Source organism: Elgaria multicarinata, chromosome 2 (genome assembly GCF_023053635.1).
Source record: "Elgaria multicarinata webbii isolate HBS135686 ecotype San Diego chromosome 2, rElgMul1.1.pri, whole genome shotgun sequence".
NCBI classification, from domain to species: Eukaryota; Metazoa; Chordata; class Lepidosauria; order Squamata; family Anguidae; genus Elgaria; species Elgaria multicarinata.
Window position 1 is genome coordinate 180,050,747 of NC_086172.1, and position 17,282 is coordinate 180,068,028.

Genomic DNA, 17,282 nt, shown 5'->3' on the forward strand with positions numbered 1-17,282 from the left:
TGCGCGGAGAGCGGCTGCTCTTCCTCCCGTCAGTCAGTCAGTGAGGGGCTGAGGCGGCGGCGGAAGGCGGGAAGTGGAGCCAGTCCGTCGTCTGTGAGGGGGGGGAAGAGGAGCGTGTGGCGCCTGCCCGCCCCTCACAGGAGGGAGGGGGGGAGGGAAGTGGTGCTCCGGACGGGGTGTGAGGCGAAGCGACGGCCATGGAGCCCGAGCGGGAGGGCTGCTGCTGGGGGGCTCCCGGTCGGCGGAGGCTCCTCCGGCCGCTGTGAGGAGGGGGCGGCGGGGGGAGGGGAGGGGAGGGGAGGGGGATGCTGTCCCGGAAGAAGACGCGCGCCGAGCTCTCCAAACCCGGCGAGGTGCAGGGCAAGTACGTGATCAAGGAGACCAGCCCCTTGCTCCGCAGTGAGTTGAGCCCCGACCGGGGAAGGGAAGGGGGTGGGGTGGGGTGGGGGTGAGGAGGGGGCTGCCTGAGGGATGGTCGGAAACCTCGAGGGGCGGGGCGGGGAGGCCTTCCCCCTTTTCTCCCCCTCCCCCCCCCGCGGTTTATGCGGGGCTGACTTCGTGGCTTTGAGGGGGGTGGGGTGGGGGGGAAGGAGCCCCCCTCATGGGTTGCGTTGGCTTCCCAAAAGGAGCCTCCCAGCGATCCTTCGGGGGTGTTTACAACGCTCTGGATCAAGCCCACCAACACCACTTTGGTGCCTTTCAGATGTTTTGGACTACAGCTCCCAGCATTCCTGATCATTGGCCACCCTGGCTGGGGCTGATGGGAGAGGAAGGACGAGAGACATGGAGGGGGAGGCTGGTCGCTCCTCCTCAGAAAGCGATATCTTCGACCGGGTCGGGGGGGGGGGGGGGAGAGGTGGGTTGCGTCTTCCCTAAGCCCTAGCCTGCGTGGCCAAGGGTCAGGGATTATGGGAACTGTAGTCCTCAAACGTTTAGATCCCTGCCTCAAAGTCTTATTCCAAGTCTTAAGAGTTTCAAAAGGTACAGAAAGGCAGCTGGCTCCAAAGCATGTTTACTCCAAAGTAGACCCCATAGAAGACTCCAGGATCAAATGTTTGGAGCACTTTCTTATGGAGATCGTGATCTAAAGCAGCCTTCCCTAGCCTGGCCCCGTCCAGGTTTTGGGCTGTAGCTCTCAACTGCCCCAGCCAGCATGGCCAGGGGAGAGAGGTGATGGGAGTTGTAGTCCAGAACATCTAGAAGGCACCAAGTTGGGGAAGGGTGGTCTACAGCGTTTTTGGCTATTTATTTTTATTTACAATATTTGTCTACTGCTCCACATCCAAGATTGTGGAGTAGCAGCAAATAGGATAAAAGAGTTCTGCTAAACTCTGTTAGTTTGTGGGGGGGGGGAATAAGTCAGCTTTAATTCTATGCACTGGCCTCAACAACACACCTGGGGGACCCCAGGTTGGGTGACGCTGCTGTGCACGCTTACCTGGGAGTAAGCCTCAATGATTGCCTTCCGAGTAAACGTGCCAGGCAGGTGGGTGGGAGAGAAAACACGGTAGCTCTTTATAAAGTCACGATCATGACTTTCTCCCATTCCAAAACTTGGGGCCCCAGCTGAAGGTGATTGGCAGTAGGCTCAGGACTTGCATAACTAACTTCTGGAGCCTCATCCACAGGTAGGTTTTTTAAGTGGTTAGATACATTCATGGAAAGAAGAAGTTTAGTAATCATGGCATCTGAGTGAAACCTCCATGTTTGGAGGCAGTATACCTCAGAGTCTCAGAGGGTAAGGACAAAGCCCTGTCGTCCCCTAGCCTGCCTGTGAGCTTCCAGGTGACTTGATAGAAACAGCAAAATGAAATTGATAGACCTTAGTCTTCTCTAGCAAGATTGTAAGATGAGCCTCCTTGATAAAAGGTAGGGACCAGTACATTTGTGGGCCTTTCTCTGACCTCTTGGAATTCTGCACTACTCTAAGGAATACTTCACCGTGATTATCTGAATTTTCTGAGTTGAAAAAAATGATCACATTCATTTGAGAGATGTTGCTAGAATTTTCAAACTAGTCCTCCGTTTTGTTAGATCAGCTTTTTTTCTTCGTCTCAGAAAACTAGTTTGTGTTCTGACCACAAGTAAAATAAAGAAGACACAGGAGCTACCAACCCTGGAACCTGTTCTCTGTAAAGCCCTGTGTACATAGATTTTTCTATATAAATAACACCCCTCCTGCACTTGTCTGTCTCTTCTTGGAAAACAGCTTGTCCGTTGACTGCTTCCGTAGGGCTGGAGGAGAAAGAAAGAAAGAAAGAAGCCCTTTCTTACCACCCTCAAAAGAACTTCCTGAGCTTAATGAACTATGTATTTGCTGTTTTCATGCTTAGTTCATTCAGGTTCAAGGCAAGCAAGAGATTAGATTCAAGTTCAATTCTGCAAGATACATGCACACCCCATGAACTGATTTGTAAGTTCAGGGTTGATTTGACTCCCCCAAAAAGTGTCAAGGACCTTGGGTAGAATTGCGAGCATCCCTTAGCACTACGTGGGTTTCAAGGCAAACTGATGGAAAGGGGAAAAGTTGTGAGAGAGGCAATAATGTCTAATGAAACATCTAGAGCAGGATCCACCAACCTTTTGGGGCTGATGTGCTGTTGTCAGCACTCTTGCAAAAGGGCTGCCGTAGTGGGCCAGTTGTAAAACACCCATTTCCCGGAAAGCAAATTAGTGAGGCTAAAGAAAAGTAACTTGCCCAAGAATCCGAATGCAAGAAAGGGGGGTGGGGGTGGGGGGGGGTGGCTAAGCTTCAAAACCACTCATTTAAATCTCCAGTTTTCTGCTCCAGCACATTTCACAGGAGGCAAACTGATAAGACGTTCCTCTTTGCCCAGGCATATGGCAGCACATCTTAATCACCCACATGTTTATTTTTAATGGTTTTTAATGCTTTATGTATGTATGTTCTGCATTTTAGAATTTTAAATTTTGTATACTTGTTTTTATCTCAATTTTAGAATTTCTGTAAACCGCCCAGAGAGCTCTAGCTATGGGGGGTGGGGGGTGGTATATAAGTGTAATAAATAAATAAGGCTCAAAGAGAAGTAACTCAGCCAAATAACTGAACGCAAGGCAGAGGTAAGGTCAGAGTCCTAAATGTCAAATCATATATTTCTCCCAACAAAGCAGAACAAAATACTAATTTCCATAAACAGAAACATCCCCATAGAAAGAAGCATCCCCACAGGCACACACACAAAACCAGACATCACATCAGAACGAAGCTCTGAACTTCAACCACGCACCATTTTTTATTTTATTTCTATCCATGTCCAGAGACATTTTGGCATGCAGGCCTCCCATTTTTAAAATTAATTTTTAAATTCTAAAATAAAAATCAGGAAAGACAAGGGCTCTGGCAGGCACTAAAGGAGCTATCTTAAGGCACCACGGTGGCCGTGGGTGCAATGTTGGAGGCACCAACCCCTAGAGCAGCCTTCCTCAACCTGGGGCGCTCCAGATGTGTTGGACTACAACTCCCAGAATGCCCCAGCTGGGGCATTCTGGGAGATGCAGTCCAACACATCTGGAGCGCCCCAGGTTGAGGAAGGCTGCCCTAGAGGGTTTGAGAAGTTCTTGGGGATTTTTCCAAGAATCTTGAGAGAACCTCTCATGAAGCTTAGAACTGATAGGTTCTATAGGACAAAAACATGGGTAACACATATTCGGGTAACACAAGAACTGATCTCATTTGTTTTGTGGTGGGCTCCCATCTTCTCTTTCCCTCACCCCCAAGCAAAATGTTACATCGTTGTTGTATGCTGGGCCATTCCATATTACATTAGCAGTATTTACAGTTTGATAGAAATCAAAACGACGTGACATGCCAGTATCTCAGCAAAGTAGTTTCATGCTACTTGTTTTACTGAATTTAAGGTGGAATAATAAATCATTATGTGGAGGCAATGGTTACAAGTGCCTTATACACAATAGTGAATGTGCACGCAGCAGGAAGTCTTTAGGGCTTTCTCTACAGCGTAACCATCTAGTATCTAGCTAGACCATGATTACACATGAATCAAAAGTATACGTTCTATTTTTGAATTACCCACAAATGTAACCTTTGGCATGTGCATGCGTATTTTATCGACATTCATCCTGTCGCAATGGAGCATTTGCCTTTTGCCCCTAGCCATGGTGTTCATTTGCCTGTTCTTCGTTCCTCTTATACATGAAGATGAAGCGAAATGGATTTTAAAGCTTGTAGGAGTGTATAGAATTGCCTTCAGGCTAAAGTGGCATGAATCCTTGCTGAGGTCTTGGATTGTAGAATCACTTGATGTATGTAAATGCATCAAATATCTTAAACGCCATGCAGTTCCTTCCTTCAATAGTGCCCTTAGTCCTGCGCAATAATAATAATTTTATTTCTTACCTGCCTCCATTTTGATCGAGGCGGGGAACAACAGCAAGTATAAAATACTGATTAAAAACATAGTATACATTGATAAAACATCCTAAAAGCATCCTAAAACTGTGTGGCTGTTGAAGTTTCCTTTATGTTTGAAAGACCGTATTCTCCCTTATGAGCCTGCCCGTGCTTTGAGATCTTCTGGAGAAGGCCTTCTTTCAATCCCACCATCTTCACAGGCGCGCTTGGTGGGAACATGGGAGAGGGCCTTCTCGGTGGCTGCTCCGGTGCTCTGGAACTCTCTTCCCGGGGAAGCTAGGCTGGCTCCCTCCTTGATGGGCTCTCGGAAGCAGGCTAAAACTTTTTTGTTCCAGCAGGCCTTTGGAGAATAATCTGGCCCTCCATCTATGTTAATGTCTTATAATTTTGTTGTGTATTTTAAAAGTTTATGGTTTTGTTCGCTGCGCGCCCCCCCCCCCCCATATATGTTTTAAACTTTGTAAGGCCGCCTCGAGGCCCAGCATTGGGCAAAAGGCGGGATACAAATAATAATAATATGTGTAAGGAACTACAGGTGTGAGGCTGGGGGTTGTTTTCCTGTCTTTATTTTTAATCAAATAACATGCCTACTTTGTATGGGTGGAGAGCTTTAAATATTCCGAGTTCCCCGTGTTTGTTTTGACTGCAATACTCTATTACAGATCTGATGCCTTCATTCATCCGCCATGGTCCAACCATTCCAAGACGAACAGATCTCTGCCTTCCAGACCTGGGTTCTTCTGCCTACTCAGCGGGTGGGGATGGCGCCGTTTCCAGAAACCAGAGCTTCCTTAGGACTCCAGTGCAGAGGCCTCCTCATGAGATAGTGAGGCGCGAAAGCAACCGGCTCTCTGCCCCTTCCTACCTTGCCAGGAGCTTGGCCGAGGTCCCCCGGGAATATGGCTTATCTTCGCAGTCCTTTTTGACAGAGGCCAACTCCGTCCATGAGAATGGAGATACTGGATCCCGTTGCTATTACGACCACTTCTATAATGGTCAAAGGCGGCCCCAGCTGGGAGATCCTGTGCAGGAGGAATATCGATACTATGAACATAACACGGACCTCATACAAAGGATGTCACAGAATCAGGGAAGGCATAGTTCAGGCAAGTGCTGGTCCAGGATTTCCAGTCATGAAGCACAATTGTTGTAGTTTGAGTAATAATGGCAGCGGTGTAATGTTCTGCATCCCTTCCTGGTGTTGCTGGATCATCCTTCCTGGTGACATTCGGAATGCTTTACCTAGTGTGTGAACACCCAGGCTATTTTGCAGAGAGCTAGACTATCGGTCTGTGTAGGGCAGCATTGTAAAGTGAGAGGAATCACAAGTTCCAGGAGGCCCTTCTGTGCGAGAGGAGGCCAGGTTGTCTGCCACCTTGAAGTGAGGCAGTGGGAAGGGCGGGATTCCTAAATGAGGAATAATTAGTATGTATGGTCTTCTCTAGGAAGAATTCCAGGCGTCGTTTTCACATTTGCCATTTTGTGTTCTGGAAGAGAAGAGAAAGGAAAACACAAATGCCTGATGGATATAGTTGAAATGTTGGGTGTCGTCATAAGGTTTCCTCAGAAAACTGGCAATTTTATATCTCAGCATGAAAGAGTGAGGGGGGCGCTTGGCCTTGGATCTGAAAAAAAAGGCCTTCTCGAAAGAACAAGGCAACATCAGATGTTTGCCTTGGGAATGTAATTGTTTCTGGGCGTGACAGCATTCCGAATCACATTTTTCATGTGGCTTCCTTGCGTTTACAGCAGGAAGTTCATCAGACACAGTGAATTCTCGAGTATCATTTGTGAAATCACAGTACTGGTCATATCATAAAGACGCTACAACTTTAAAGTGTGGCATTTCTGCTATAATGTAAACGAATTCATATGTAAGCATATAACATTTTTTCATAACTTCCTGATTATGGAATACATTGCGGCCAATCAGTTGTCTTGTGCGTTTTGCAGAGGGGGAAAAAATAAATATGCAGGGAAGAATGTCAAGACTTTGGGGTTACTGACCTCAAGTATGAAACTCTGTTTTGAGAAAGAAACGGGTTTCTTGCAGAAGGCTTTTTATTAGAAAAGAGGCTGAGCTAGCTTCAAAGCGAGGCTGTTTGTGTGCTGTGGTCCATTAAATGTTTGCACATTTGACTTATGTAAATCTCATCTTGGTTTGCTTAAGGAATTATACTTGGTGTCTATGGCTTATTTAGTCAGCAGTTGGGAGTATCAGGTCTACAGACCAAATAGTTCCCATCTGTTTCCTTGTGGCCCCTATTAATCTGCCCCCCTTCCCCCGCACTGATTGGCTAGAGAGAAGTTTTGGAGAGCTAGGCAGAGTCTGGTTCACTGGGGTTTCTGCCGGTGGGCACGTGGTAGTGTGCGTGGCCTGGTGGCCTGGCTGTGGCAGTGGATTCGGAAGCTGCTGGCCTGGCCAGTTGCCATGGTTAGTACTGAGGCTTGAAAGCATTACGTTATGGGAGAGAGGAGAAAAGCAAGCCACAAATAATGCTGCCGCTTCCTCAGAGCATCTCAGTGAAGGGTGCCCTGCTTCCTGTTCTCCCACTTGAGACTGGAGTTGGGCAAACCACTCTGAGAAAAAGGAACTTCCATCTTTGAGAGGATCTGGGCAGATTGCTATTCCTTTCAGCATTGGCTGAAGCGCTTGTATTTGAGTCAGCGGGAACTGAAATCGTATGTCTATTCTGAAGGAATGGCATACTAAAGGAAGAATGGCAGATCTCATCATACCCTAGGTTAGGCACTTACCCTGTTGCTCAAGTGCCGCGGAATCCTGTCCCAATGCTGGACATCTGAACACCCACCTCTATCCTCACCAAGAGGCAACATCTGTCAACATCGCTGCACTGACTCATATGTTTCACATGGCTGTATTGATGGCTCAACTGAGTGGAGAGTTTTGGAGTGCGTGATATGTGATAGCTGCCCCCTCCCCTCCCCAATTCTCTTGAAGCACATCCAGGGGCGTAGACATGTCTTGTGCATATATATTATTCACCCTTCCAGTCAGCGATAATGTTTTGACAGGGGATCTGGCTCTTTTCCTCTTCTGTCTTCCCTCCAAATTGGCAGGCCGTGCAGAGAGGCCCTCCCCCTTTCTTCCACCCGTTGGCAGATACAAGTTTCTCCTTGGAAAGCTGTCCTGTGGTCTTCAGGACTTGGTCGGCTCCTCGTTGTCAACCAGACAAGACCAGCAAGTCTGGGACTTCTCTGCTGTGCCTGTATAATCAGTCCCTTTCCGTCCTCGTTATCTTCTCCTGGGAAACTTCAGCCAGCCAGGCCTTGCTCTCGTTCAGAGCCGGGGTGCAAAATACCAGCTCCACTGGTCAAATCGTTTCCATCTGTTTTCTGTGGGCTCCATTAATCTTACTCCTCTCCCATTGAAACTGGTAGAGTGCATGGTCTGCAGGCTCAGCTCTGGCATCTCCAGTAAAAAGGAGCAGGCAGTGCATGATGGGTAAGACCCCCGTCTCTGCCTGATAAGTTTGGAGTGTCGCTGCCATTCAGAGCAGGCATTAGTGGGCTAGAGATAGACCAGTGGCTCTGACTCTGTATGACGCAGTTTCTGATGTTCCTTAGAAATCTCATCTCTGGCTGAGAAGTCATATGTAGGCAGGGCTTGGTTCAGACACGGTAGCTTCCATCCTCTATCTCAAATTTCTTGGAAGCCTGGGTCTGAACTCTCAAGTCTTTGATTCCAGGATTTGTTCTCTGGCATTTTTGAAAATAGATTCCACAGTCAAGAATCTTTCTGTCTCCAGATAAGCAGTCCTATTATGAAATCACTGTAAGCAAAGTGAAAACATGCCATACCTCCCCAGTTTAAATTTGTTTTAATACTGCTTTTTCAGCTGCTCAACCAAGTATTTAGCTTTGCATACCTGTTACCTGTTAAAGCTCACGCTTTAACCTTCATTAGCATCACTCTTCCTTCCAGGAGAGCTTTAGAAAGTTGTCCTTCAAGGACAGTTCTGTGCTGTTCTGTGCCCGAAGTGTAAGTGCAGAGATACGCACTAAAGTAACTCTTGGACCAGGATTTAGTAGTCATATGGTGTGATGGAATACTTTTAACTTAACTAGCCAACGCCCATCAGCTTGTGGAAGTAAAAGGAGCATGTGGCTTGCATAGAAAGGCAGGAATGTTTGTGAGAGAAAACTATAAATCTAGACGTGGAGAGGAGGCATGTTATGGAGCCGATGAAAATCTGCTTCTGCCTTTCTGAGGAAAGAAATTGTGTAATGTTGTAACCAGCCTGTTAAAGACTGTCTGCTTCACTGATCTCCTGTTTGGGGGCTTTCCAGGCATTGGAAGAATAGCTGCTACATCATTAGGAAACTTAACAAACCACAGTTCAGAAGATTTACCTCTCCCTCCTGGCTGGTCAGTGGACTGGACTCTTAGAGGAAGAAAATACTACATAGACCACAACACTAACACAACACACTGGAGCCACCCGCTTGAGCGAGAGGGGCTGCCTCCAGGGTGGGAACGTGTGGAGTCCGCCGAGTTCGGAGTGTACTACGTCGACCATATCAACAAAAGAGCGCAGTACAAACACCCTTGTGCCCCCAGGTAAGGTGTTCGTGGGCTTTTCACTTGGGGATTTCAGCGTGAGGTGGGCAATGCGGTGGAATCGCTCTGTTTGACTCAGTGATTCCCCGGCCGGAGAAGGGGGGCCTGACTCAGCCAGCCCAGGCACACGCCCCTTTGCTGCCGCGTGTTAACCCTTTGTAGCCTAGGTTCTCAAGGAAACAACACCACATTCCAGAAATAGGGACCAAACACTTTTATTCTTCAAACTACACACTTCCGTAAGGGTCCACACATTAAGGTAAACACGTAAGAGGTTTGGGGGGAAAAACACGGACAAAGGAATAACACACGTAGGACAGCAGGGACTAATACCTTACCCTCCCCATTTACACGCACAAGCCAATAGAATTCGCACTCACTCCCCACTTAACCACCTACCAGCCGTAACTCCGGCAGGGTCCTTTGCCCACTTGTATCCAAACCTAGACTAAAACATAACAAACATTTAACTCTGCACTCAACCTCTTGTTGCTCACTCCGACTTGGCTTTACGCACTCAAACTAAGACTCTTTCCCTCAGCGGCCGCGTGGAGCTTCCGCCATCCAGCTGGCCCGGCCTGGATGCTGTAACTCACCACGCACACGCTGGACTCCTGACAACCACAGGTGCCTAGGCTTTTTATCCCTTTCTGGGACCCCCTTGTCCCCAGGCCCACCTTGACCAATCAAAACCCCTTAGCAACCCACACCTCTCCCAAAGGGAGGAGGGAATGCTCCCAAATATTGCACAGCTGCAACTTGTTACTCTTCCGGGTACCAGCCCCAGGAGGCGTTACCAGATGCTAGGCGCTTCTTGTCCAGCGCGGCCTTAGCATTTTACTTGCTACTCCCTTTTCGGACACAAAGGACTCCCACTCCCTCTCCCTAGGATGAAGCAAAAGATGTTCTCTTGAAGGAATCATGGGCTCAGCCCATGACAGGCAACATGTGGACCCCATGCAGCCCCCGCCATCCCCTGAAATTCAGGGCCGCCCACCAAAAACCTACTATATAGAAAATGGCCACCAGAGATGCTGTGGAGTGCCAGAAGGGTCAAATTAGCTCGTTTGTGAGCCCTATTGAACTCAATGGGACAGACTTCTGAGTAGAAACCTAAAGGATTACGCTGTAAGATAATGAATTGCCTTACTGCTAGCACATAGTAGGCACCTTCAGTGGTTTCTAATGCACAAATGAACACAAAACATCAGATCACTAACCCTAAAACTTCACATCTGCATTGGGAGAGTTTATTGAGAGTGGTTGATAGCAGTGTACAACACATGGTTGGTATGTAGTTGCCACAGCACAGGTGGATAGAGCCACTGTCCCTTTAAATCCTTTTGTTTTCATGGCGTCTTACACATAATACGTGTCTAGTCCTAGACTGGCAAACACTTCTGCTTATAATACAGGTGTGTTGCTGTTAATACGAGTGATGGAATTCCTGGTATTGGGACTAAGACATTCTCTTATCCTGCCAAGGTTGAGCATGTCACCTTTCAAACACAGATAAGCTTTGTGGCACCAGACATCTCCACCCAAGTCTGTCTGATACAATAAGCTCCCAATGATTGATAATTCATGCTTTGAGGTGGGCTTTCAAAGTGCCTTTGTATCTAAAGATGGGTTGACCTCTGGAATCTGGTTCTGTACTTGGTTGACAATAGAGAACTATTTCAGGTATATGGGAGGCCCTCCTAAAGAGTTGCATAGCTAACCCCATGGAATTGAGCCTCCAATATCATAGAATCATCGAATAGTAGTGTTGGAAGGGGCATGTAACGCCATCGAGTCCAACCCCCTGCTCAATGCAGGAATCCACCCTACAGCATCCTTGACAGATGGTTGTCCAGAAGGCCTCTAGTGTGGGAGAGCCCACCACCTCCCTAGGTAACTGGTCCCATGGTCGTACTGCTCTAACAGTCAGGAAGTTTTTCCTGATGTCCAGCCAGAATCTGGCTTTCTTAAACTTGAGCCCGTTATTCTGTGTCCTGCCTTCGCTCCCCATCCCTGCACCCCTGAATAGAACGTAGTAGCTGAGAAACTGGAAATTACAGGTCAGAGTGTCTTATATACTCGCCTCTTGCTTCTCTTCTACGAAAACATGGTTTTCTGAAGAATCTCTTTTGGAAACCTTTTTACTCCTGTTCTTTCTGGCATATTCAAAGTGCTACCACCTTGTGGAGTAGGTCACTGTTCTCAGTATGCAAATGCAGTAAATATAACTGGAAAAAGAATCCCTCAAATTCTAACTAGTGAGCTTGAGCAGGGATTGAATGAGGTCTCCAGACCCAGTACTGGCTTCACTTATCTCCTGTGCTTCAGGCCAGTGTTGGCACTCAGAGCAGCACTCGTGCTCAGGGTATTGGTGTTATGAAATTCCATTCACACTTGGAATTGCACAAGCCTCTCAGAATTGGGGGGGGGGGGCTGCTTGTGGTTCGCTTTTGGTGGCTCAAGCTGGAATGTTAGGAAACCTGGTTAGAAGCCCGAACAATCCAGTCCAAATGCTTAGTCCCCATTGCAGGAAACGGTTCCTGTGAAATGAATATGCATATGGACTTGGTTCTCATTTGAATTTTACTGATTTGGGAGTGTGATCTTAGCACGGAAAGGTTCTTGGTGACTGCCCCACAACCGTGGGCGACCTTAGCACTGTACGTGTGCATCTTACAGAAGCATTGCAAGGCCTTCTCGTGTAAACAGATAGGTCTAGAGTCATTAACAGGCAGTTTAAACTGTGCTCGTAAAGCAACATTTGCCTCAGTCAGTAACCGTTTGCCAAAACAAAAAGATCTTTGGAAATACTTGGAGAGCCTCGAAAGAACGCCGAATCCAGCACCGGGGGAACATCTGCCTAGAGGCTAGGCACTGGTGTCCTCTTGAACGGCTAATTGTCCTGTGTGGGACGTTTTTCATTGGCACTGCTGCTGTCCCTGGAGGCAGGCTCTTCCCTTCCTACGCCAGCAATGCCAGCAAACAGCTGCAGGCACCCACAAGCTGCAGTGCTGCTTCATGGGTCCCAAGAGCTGGTGCCCCATTGGTCAGCCTTCCTCAGCCTAATGCCCTGCAGATGTGTTGGGCTACAACTCCCACAACCACCACCCCCGCCAGCACTCGGCTGCAGGATTGTGGGCGTTGTTGTCCGTCACGTCTGCAGGGCCTGAGGTTGGAGAAGGCTGCCTTAAGCTAAGAAATGTGTTGCCGTGTTGAATGTGGAATGAAGTCACTGGCATTTGCTCTTGGCTGTGTCCCTGTGCAGTGTTCCTCGCTACGATCAGCCTCCTCCAGTGACCTATCAACCCCAGCAAACCGAGAGAAGCCAGCCTATCCTCGTGCCTGCGAATCCCTACCACACGGCAGAGATCCCTGACTGGCTGCAGGTCTATGCCAGGGCTCCGGTGAAGTGAGCATTAAGCTGTTCTCTGTTGTCTGTGACGGTTGATTGTTCTGTGCCCAACAGTAATTCGTTCCTTGACTGACACAAGAGGCTGTTCGTGTTTTTGCTTGAGAGGTGCTGAATGGGTTCAGAACGGGGTTTGTTTGAAGTGGGATATTTTTATTAATGTATTTTATTTATTTTCTAATCTACCCCATACCATTTTTTAATCCACCCAGTAACTAAAGGATTACATTTCTGTTCAGAACAAGAAGTTAGTTTGGAACAGAAAATTAGTGGACATATTAATGCCCGCCTTTCCCCACAATACTGGGGCTCAAGGCAGCTTTACAAATTAAAACATGTATAGTTAAAACAGATAGAGATATACAAAAATTAAAAAGATAATTAAACATGCTACAATATTAACACCCTTAAAGACATTTAAAATATGACTTTAAAAAAACAACAACCAATATATAAACAACACATAAACAGTGGTCCAGACTACTCCCCAAAGGCCAGCCGGAACAAGAAAGTTTTGGCCTGCCTCTGGAAGCACACCAGGGCTTTCCTGGGAAGGGCATTCCAGAACCCTGGGGCAGCCACCGAGAAGGCCCTCTCCCGCGTTCCCACCAAGCGTGCCTGTGATGGTGGTGGGACTGAGAGACGGGCCTCCCCTGAAGATCACAAGAGGACGAGCAGGAGAATACGGTCTTTCAGATAAGCTGGACCCAAGCCGTAGACTATTATTGGGTGGTTATCCAAACTAGCTTAAAGGACTGTTCCCTCTTCCAGAAACAAGTGGTGTTATAATAGAAAAATTAACTGTGTTGATTTGATTGTCGTGTTCCATAGGGATTAAAATCTTCAATTAACATGCTAAATGGCATTAACTCTTGCTTTCATTACGTGTTTGCTCCACGTATCCCCTTGCATTTTGCAACAGATACGACCACATCTTGAAGTGGGAACTCTTCCAGTTGGCTGACCTGGATACGTATCAGGGGATGCTGAAGCTCCTCTTCATGAAGGAACTGGAGCGGATAGTGAAGCTGTACGAGGCATACCGGCAAGCGCTTCTCACGGAACTGGAGCATCGCAAGCAAAGGCAGCAACGGTACGCTCAGCAGCACGGCAAGAACTTCTAGGCTTCCTCTCTTCCACAGCAGACTCTGAGGAGGGCTTCTGGGATGTTAAGGGACTCTTCACGCTCTTCAGCATCCTGAACAAAAAGTGCTTTGGTTAAAAAGGCAGCTTCTCTGTTGATCTTGCACCTTTTGTAATTATCTTCTTTGTGTATCATGTTTATTGAATACAAAAGATGTTTGTTATATTGTATAAAGAAGTTAGTTTCTTATTCTGAGAGCCAGCGTAGAGGCAAACGACACATTATTGTTATTTTGTCTGGTGTCTCTTTTCTAGCAACCGGTTGTACCTTGGAGAAACAAAATTTATTTTTCAAATGATAAATGTCATTGTAAGGAACGTCCTGAAGATCGAGGAGAGAAACTTTAAAAGATCCTAATTCCCACTGTACAGCAGACACTCCCGTAGGTCCTTCTTGTGTCCAGGGGGAAAGGAGGCTGTTCTTCGGCTGCAGATCAGCTGTGGGGTTCAAGCTTTAACAAGTAAAACTGCCACGTTGATCTTTTTATTAACAGCATTGCGAGATAGTTTTCTGTTGGACCCGTGCACTGAACAAATGACTGCCTTAATTTGACTGTTAAGCGTAGTTCCGATTTGCCACCGGTCTACCCTGGGCTATTCTGTCAAGAGTGAATGCTATGCGCAGGTGGGCAGGAGCCATTTATAGACTTGAAGCTCTTCCAAAGAGATAACAGGTTTGAGCCAATGCTTAAGAGAGTGGACTGTGACTTCTGGGTTGGGAAGTAGTTGAAGGAATGCCCTGGCCATTTGAATTAAGCCTTGCCATGACCGTTTTTTTGCAAAAGCGGTCTCGTGGAACAGTCATCTTCGGATCCAAGGCTCCAGGGCACCTCTCCCACATCTTGTTTCACATGTCATCCTGCAGTGTTGTTCATGGGTCCTCCTCAGGAAAAATGTCTCTATCATCTATGTCCTGTAAATCTCAACAGTCAAATAAAAATTGTTTTTGTTTAAATTTGTGAGTGAACATCAGAGGAGCCCTGCTGCATCAGGCCAAGGGTCCGTCTAGTCCAGCATTCTGTTCACACAGTGGCCAACTGTTGACTGGGGCCCCACCAGCAGGAGATGGTGCAACAGCACCCTCCCGCCCATGTTCCCCAGTAGCTGTTTCTGCTACTGGAGATCAGGACTATTAGCCATGGATAGCCTTCTCCTCCAGGTATTTATCCAGCCCCCTTTGAAAGCCATCCAAATTGGTGGCCCTCACTACATCGTGGTAGTGAATGCCATAGTTTTAACTATGCGCTGTGTGAAGAAGTGCTTCCTTTTATCTCGGCCTTCCTCAACCTGGGGCGCTCCAGATGTGTTGGACTACAACTCCCAGAATGCCCCAGCCAGAGAGCTGGCTGGGGCATTCTGGGAGATGCAGTCCAACACATCTGGAGCGCCCCAGGTTGAGGAAGGCTGTTTTATCTGTCCTGACTCTCCCACCAATCAGCTTCATCGGAGGGACCCCATTGGCTTCTAGTATTATGGGAGAGGGAGAAAAATGTTTCCCTATCTACTATCTCGATACTGTGCATAATTTTGTACGCCTCTATCAGGTCTCCTCTGAGCCTCCTTTTTTCCAAGCTTAAACAGTCCCAGATCAACTGGAAGATGCTCCTGGTTGAAAAGAATTGGTCCCAATACTGCTTCCCTGTGGGTCCCACACGATTTACTTCCCTCCATTTGGAGAATTTACCATTTAGTCCTACTCTGCTTTGTTTTCTTTAACCAGAGTGGATGCAATGAGGGTTGGAAGCCATTTCTCACAAGGTGTGTGCACATAAAAAAGGCAGGGTTCTGGAATGAATCGCTCCAATCAGACAATGCTCATTGTTTTTGAGTGACGAGTTTGCCTTCCAACCTTTACCTTGTATGTGTGTAGGACAGGATGAACCGTGGAAACCTTGCAGAGGGTTAAGAACTGTGGAAACCTTGCAGAGGGGAGACATGATAGTTCTCTTCAAATACTTAAAAGGTTGTCACACAGAGGAGGGCCAGGATCTCTTCTCGATCCTCCCAGAGTGCAGGCCACGGAATAATGGGCTCAAGTTCAAGGAAGCCAGAATCCAGCTGGACATCAGGAAATACTTCCTGACTGTTAGAGCAGTACGACAATGGAATCAGTTACCTAGGGAGGTTGTGGGCTCTCCCACCCTAGAGGCCTTCAAGAGGCAGCTGGACAACCATCTGTCAAGTATGCTTTAAGGTGGATTCCTGCATTGAGCGGGGGTTGGACTCGATGGCCTTGTAGGCCCCTTCCAACTCTGCTACGATTCTAAGTGGTTACTCTACTCTAGGGACCTTCCCTCATTAAAAGTACAATAAAAGTTACTGCTTTCCCTGTCAAAATTGCACATGGTTGTTTTCAGCTGACAGAAATAGTAAGCATCTGTAGTGGATGTTACTTTCAAAATGAAATAATATGATTAAAATCATTTTCTAAGGCCTGGGAACATGCAGTGACCATCGTTTAAAGGTTCTAGCAGGTTTAGAACTTTTAACTGCAGTTGGGGGTTTGGCCTGAGGAATGGAAATCAGGCTCTAAAGTAGAATGAAACCATTTTATAAGTCCCTTTTCTTGAATAGCAGCCCATGTACCATCATGCCTCATTGTAAACTGCTTTTGAAACCAGAGAATTTAAAGAACAATTTGTGAGATACCATCGATTTAAGCTGGTGCTGGCGGTTAAGAGTAAACCCTGTTTAGTACAGGTGATTCACAGCCTCATGACAAACTCATTTTGTTCCTTGGGAAAGGGCCTCACCTGTGCAGGTGCACATCTTTTCTCCAGAGAAGGTAGCAGGCACCTACAGCCTGCAGTTCCAGAGGAAGGCAAGAAGGATGCACCAGGAAACAAGACGCTGCTCAGAGTGTTCAACACATGATGGGCGGGAGAACATCAGAAGAGCCCTGATGCTGGATCTGACCAAGGGTCCATCTAGTCCAGCACTCTGTTCGCACAGTGGCCAACCAGCCAAGGGTCAGGGACCAACAAGGCAGGTCACAGGGGCAACAGCACCCTCCCACCCATGTTCCCCAGCAACTGGTGCAGACAGGCCTATTGCCTCAAATACTGGAGATAGCACACAACCATCAGGGCTAGTAGCCATTGATAGCCTTTGCCTCCAGGAATCTATCCAACCCCCTTTTAAAGCCATACAGTGTGGTGGCCAACGCTACATCCTGTGGTAGTGAGTTCCATAATTTAACTATGCGCTGTGTGAAGAAGTACTCCCTTTTATTTGTCCTGGATCAGTTTCATGGGATGACCCCGGGTTCTAGTGTTTTGAGAGAGAGAAAGGTCTCCCTATCCACATTCTCAATACCAATCATAATTCTGTACACCTCTATCATGTCTCCCCTTAAGCCTCCTTTTTTCCAAGCTAAACAATCCCAGTTGTTGTAACCTTCCCTCGTAGGGGAGATGCACCAGCAGCCCCTTAGTTGCCCTTTTCTGCACTTTTTCCAGCTCTATGATATCCTTTTTTTAGGTGTGGTGACCAGAACTGTACACAGTATTCTAAGTGTGGTCACACCATCGATTTGTATAAGGGCAGTATGATATTGGCAGTTTTGTTCTCAATTCCTTTTCTTATAATGCCTAACATGGAGTTTGCCTTCTTTACAGCAGCCACACACTGGGTGGACATTTTCATCGAGCTGTCCGCCACAACCCCAAAATCTCTTTCTTGTTCAGTCACTGCCAGCTCAGATCATGTGAACAGTTGGTAATGACTAAAAGGACAAATGAGGTAATTGTCTTAGG

General features: G+C 47.3%; 1 protein-coding gene across 1 annotated transcript; it reads left to right on the forward strand.

The window, feature by feature from the left end:
- Window positions 1-297: 297 nt before the first annotated feature.
- Window positions 298-14,482, forward strand: SAV1 (salvador family WW domain containing protein 1). Its single transcript, XM_063118236.1, has 5 exons — window positions 298-399; window positions 5,056-5,499; window positions 8,705-8,975; window positions 12,241-12,384; window positions 13,307-14,482. The coding sequence occupies exons 1-5, from the start codon at window positions 306-308 to the stop codon at window positions 13,506-13,508; spliced, it is 1,155 nt and encodes a 384-aa protein (XP_062974306.1). The 5' UTR covers window positions 298-305; the 3' UTR covers window positions 13,509-14,482.
- Window positions 14,483-17,282: the final 2,800 nt, after the last annotated feature.

What these genes read in the sequence shown, in the direction of transcription:
- SAV1 (XM_063118236.1), top strand. Translation starts at nt 306, where the DNA reads ATGCTGTCCCGGAAGAAGACGCGCGCCGAGCTCTCCAAACCCGGCGAG. An exon ending in GACCAGCCCCTTGCTCCGCA is followed by an intron (nt 400 to 5,055) that starts GTGAGTTGAGCC and finishes ACTCTATTACAG; the next exon opens with ATCTGATGCCTTCATTCATC. An exon ending in TATGCCAGGGCTCCGGTGAA is followed by an intron (nt 12,385 to 13,306) that starts GTGAGCATTAAG and finishes ATTTTGCAACAG; the next exon opens with ATACGACCACATCTTGAAGT.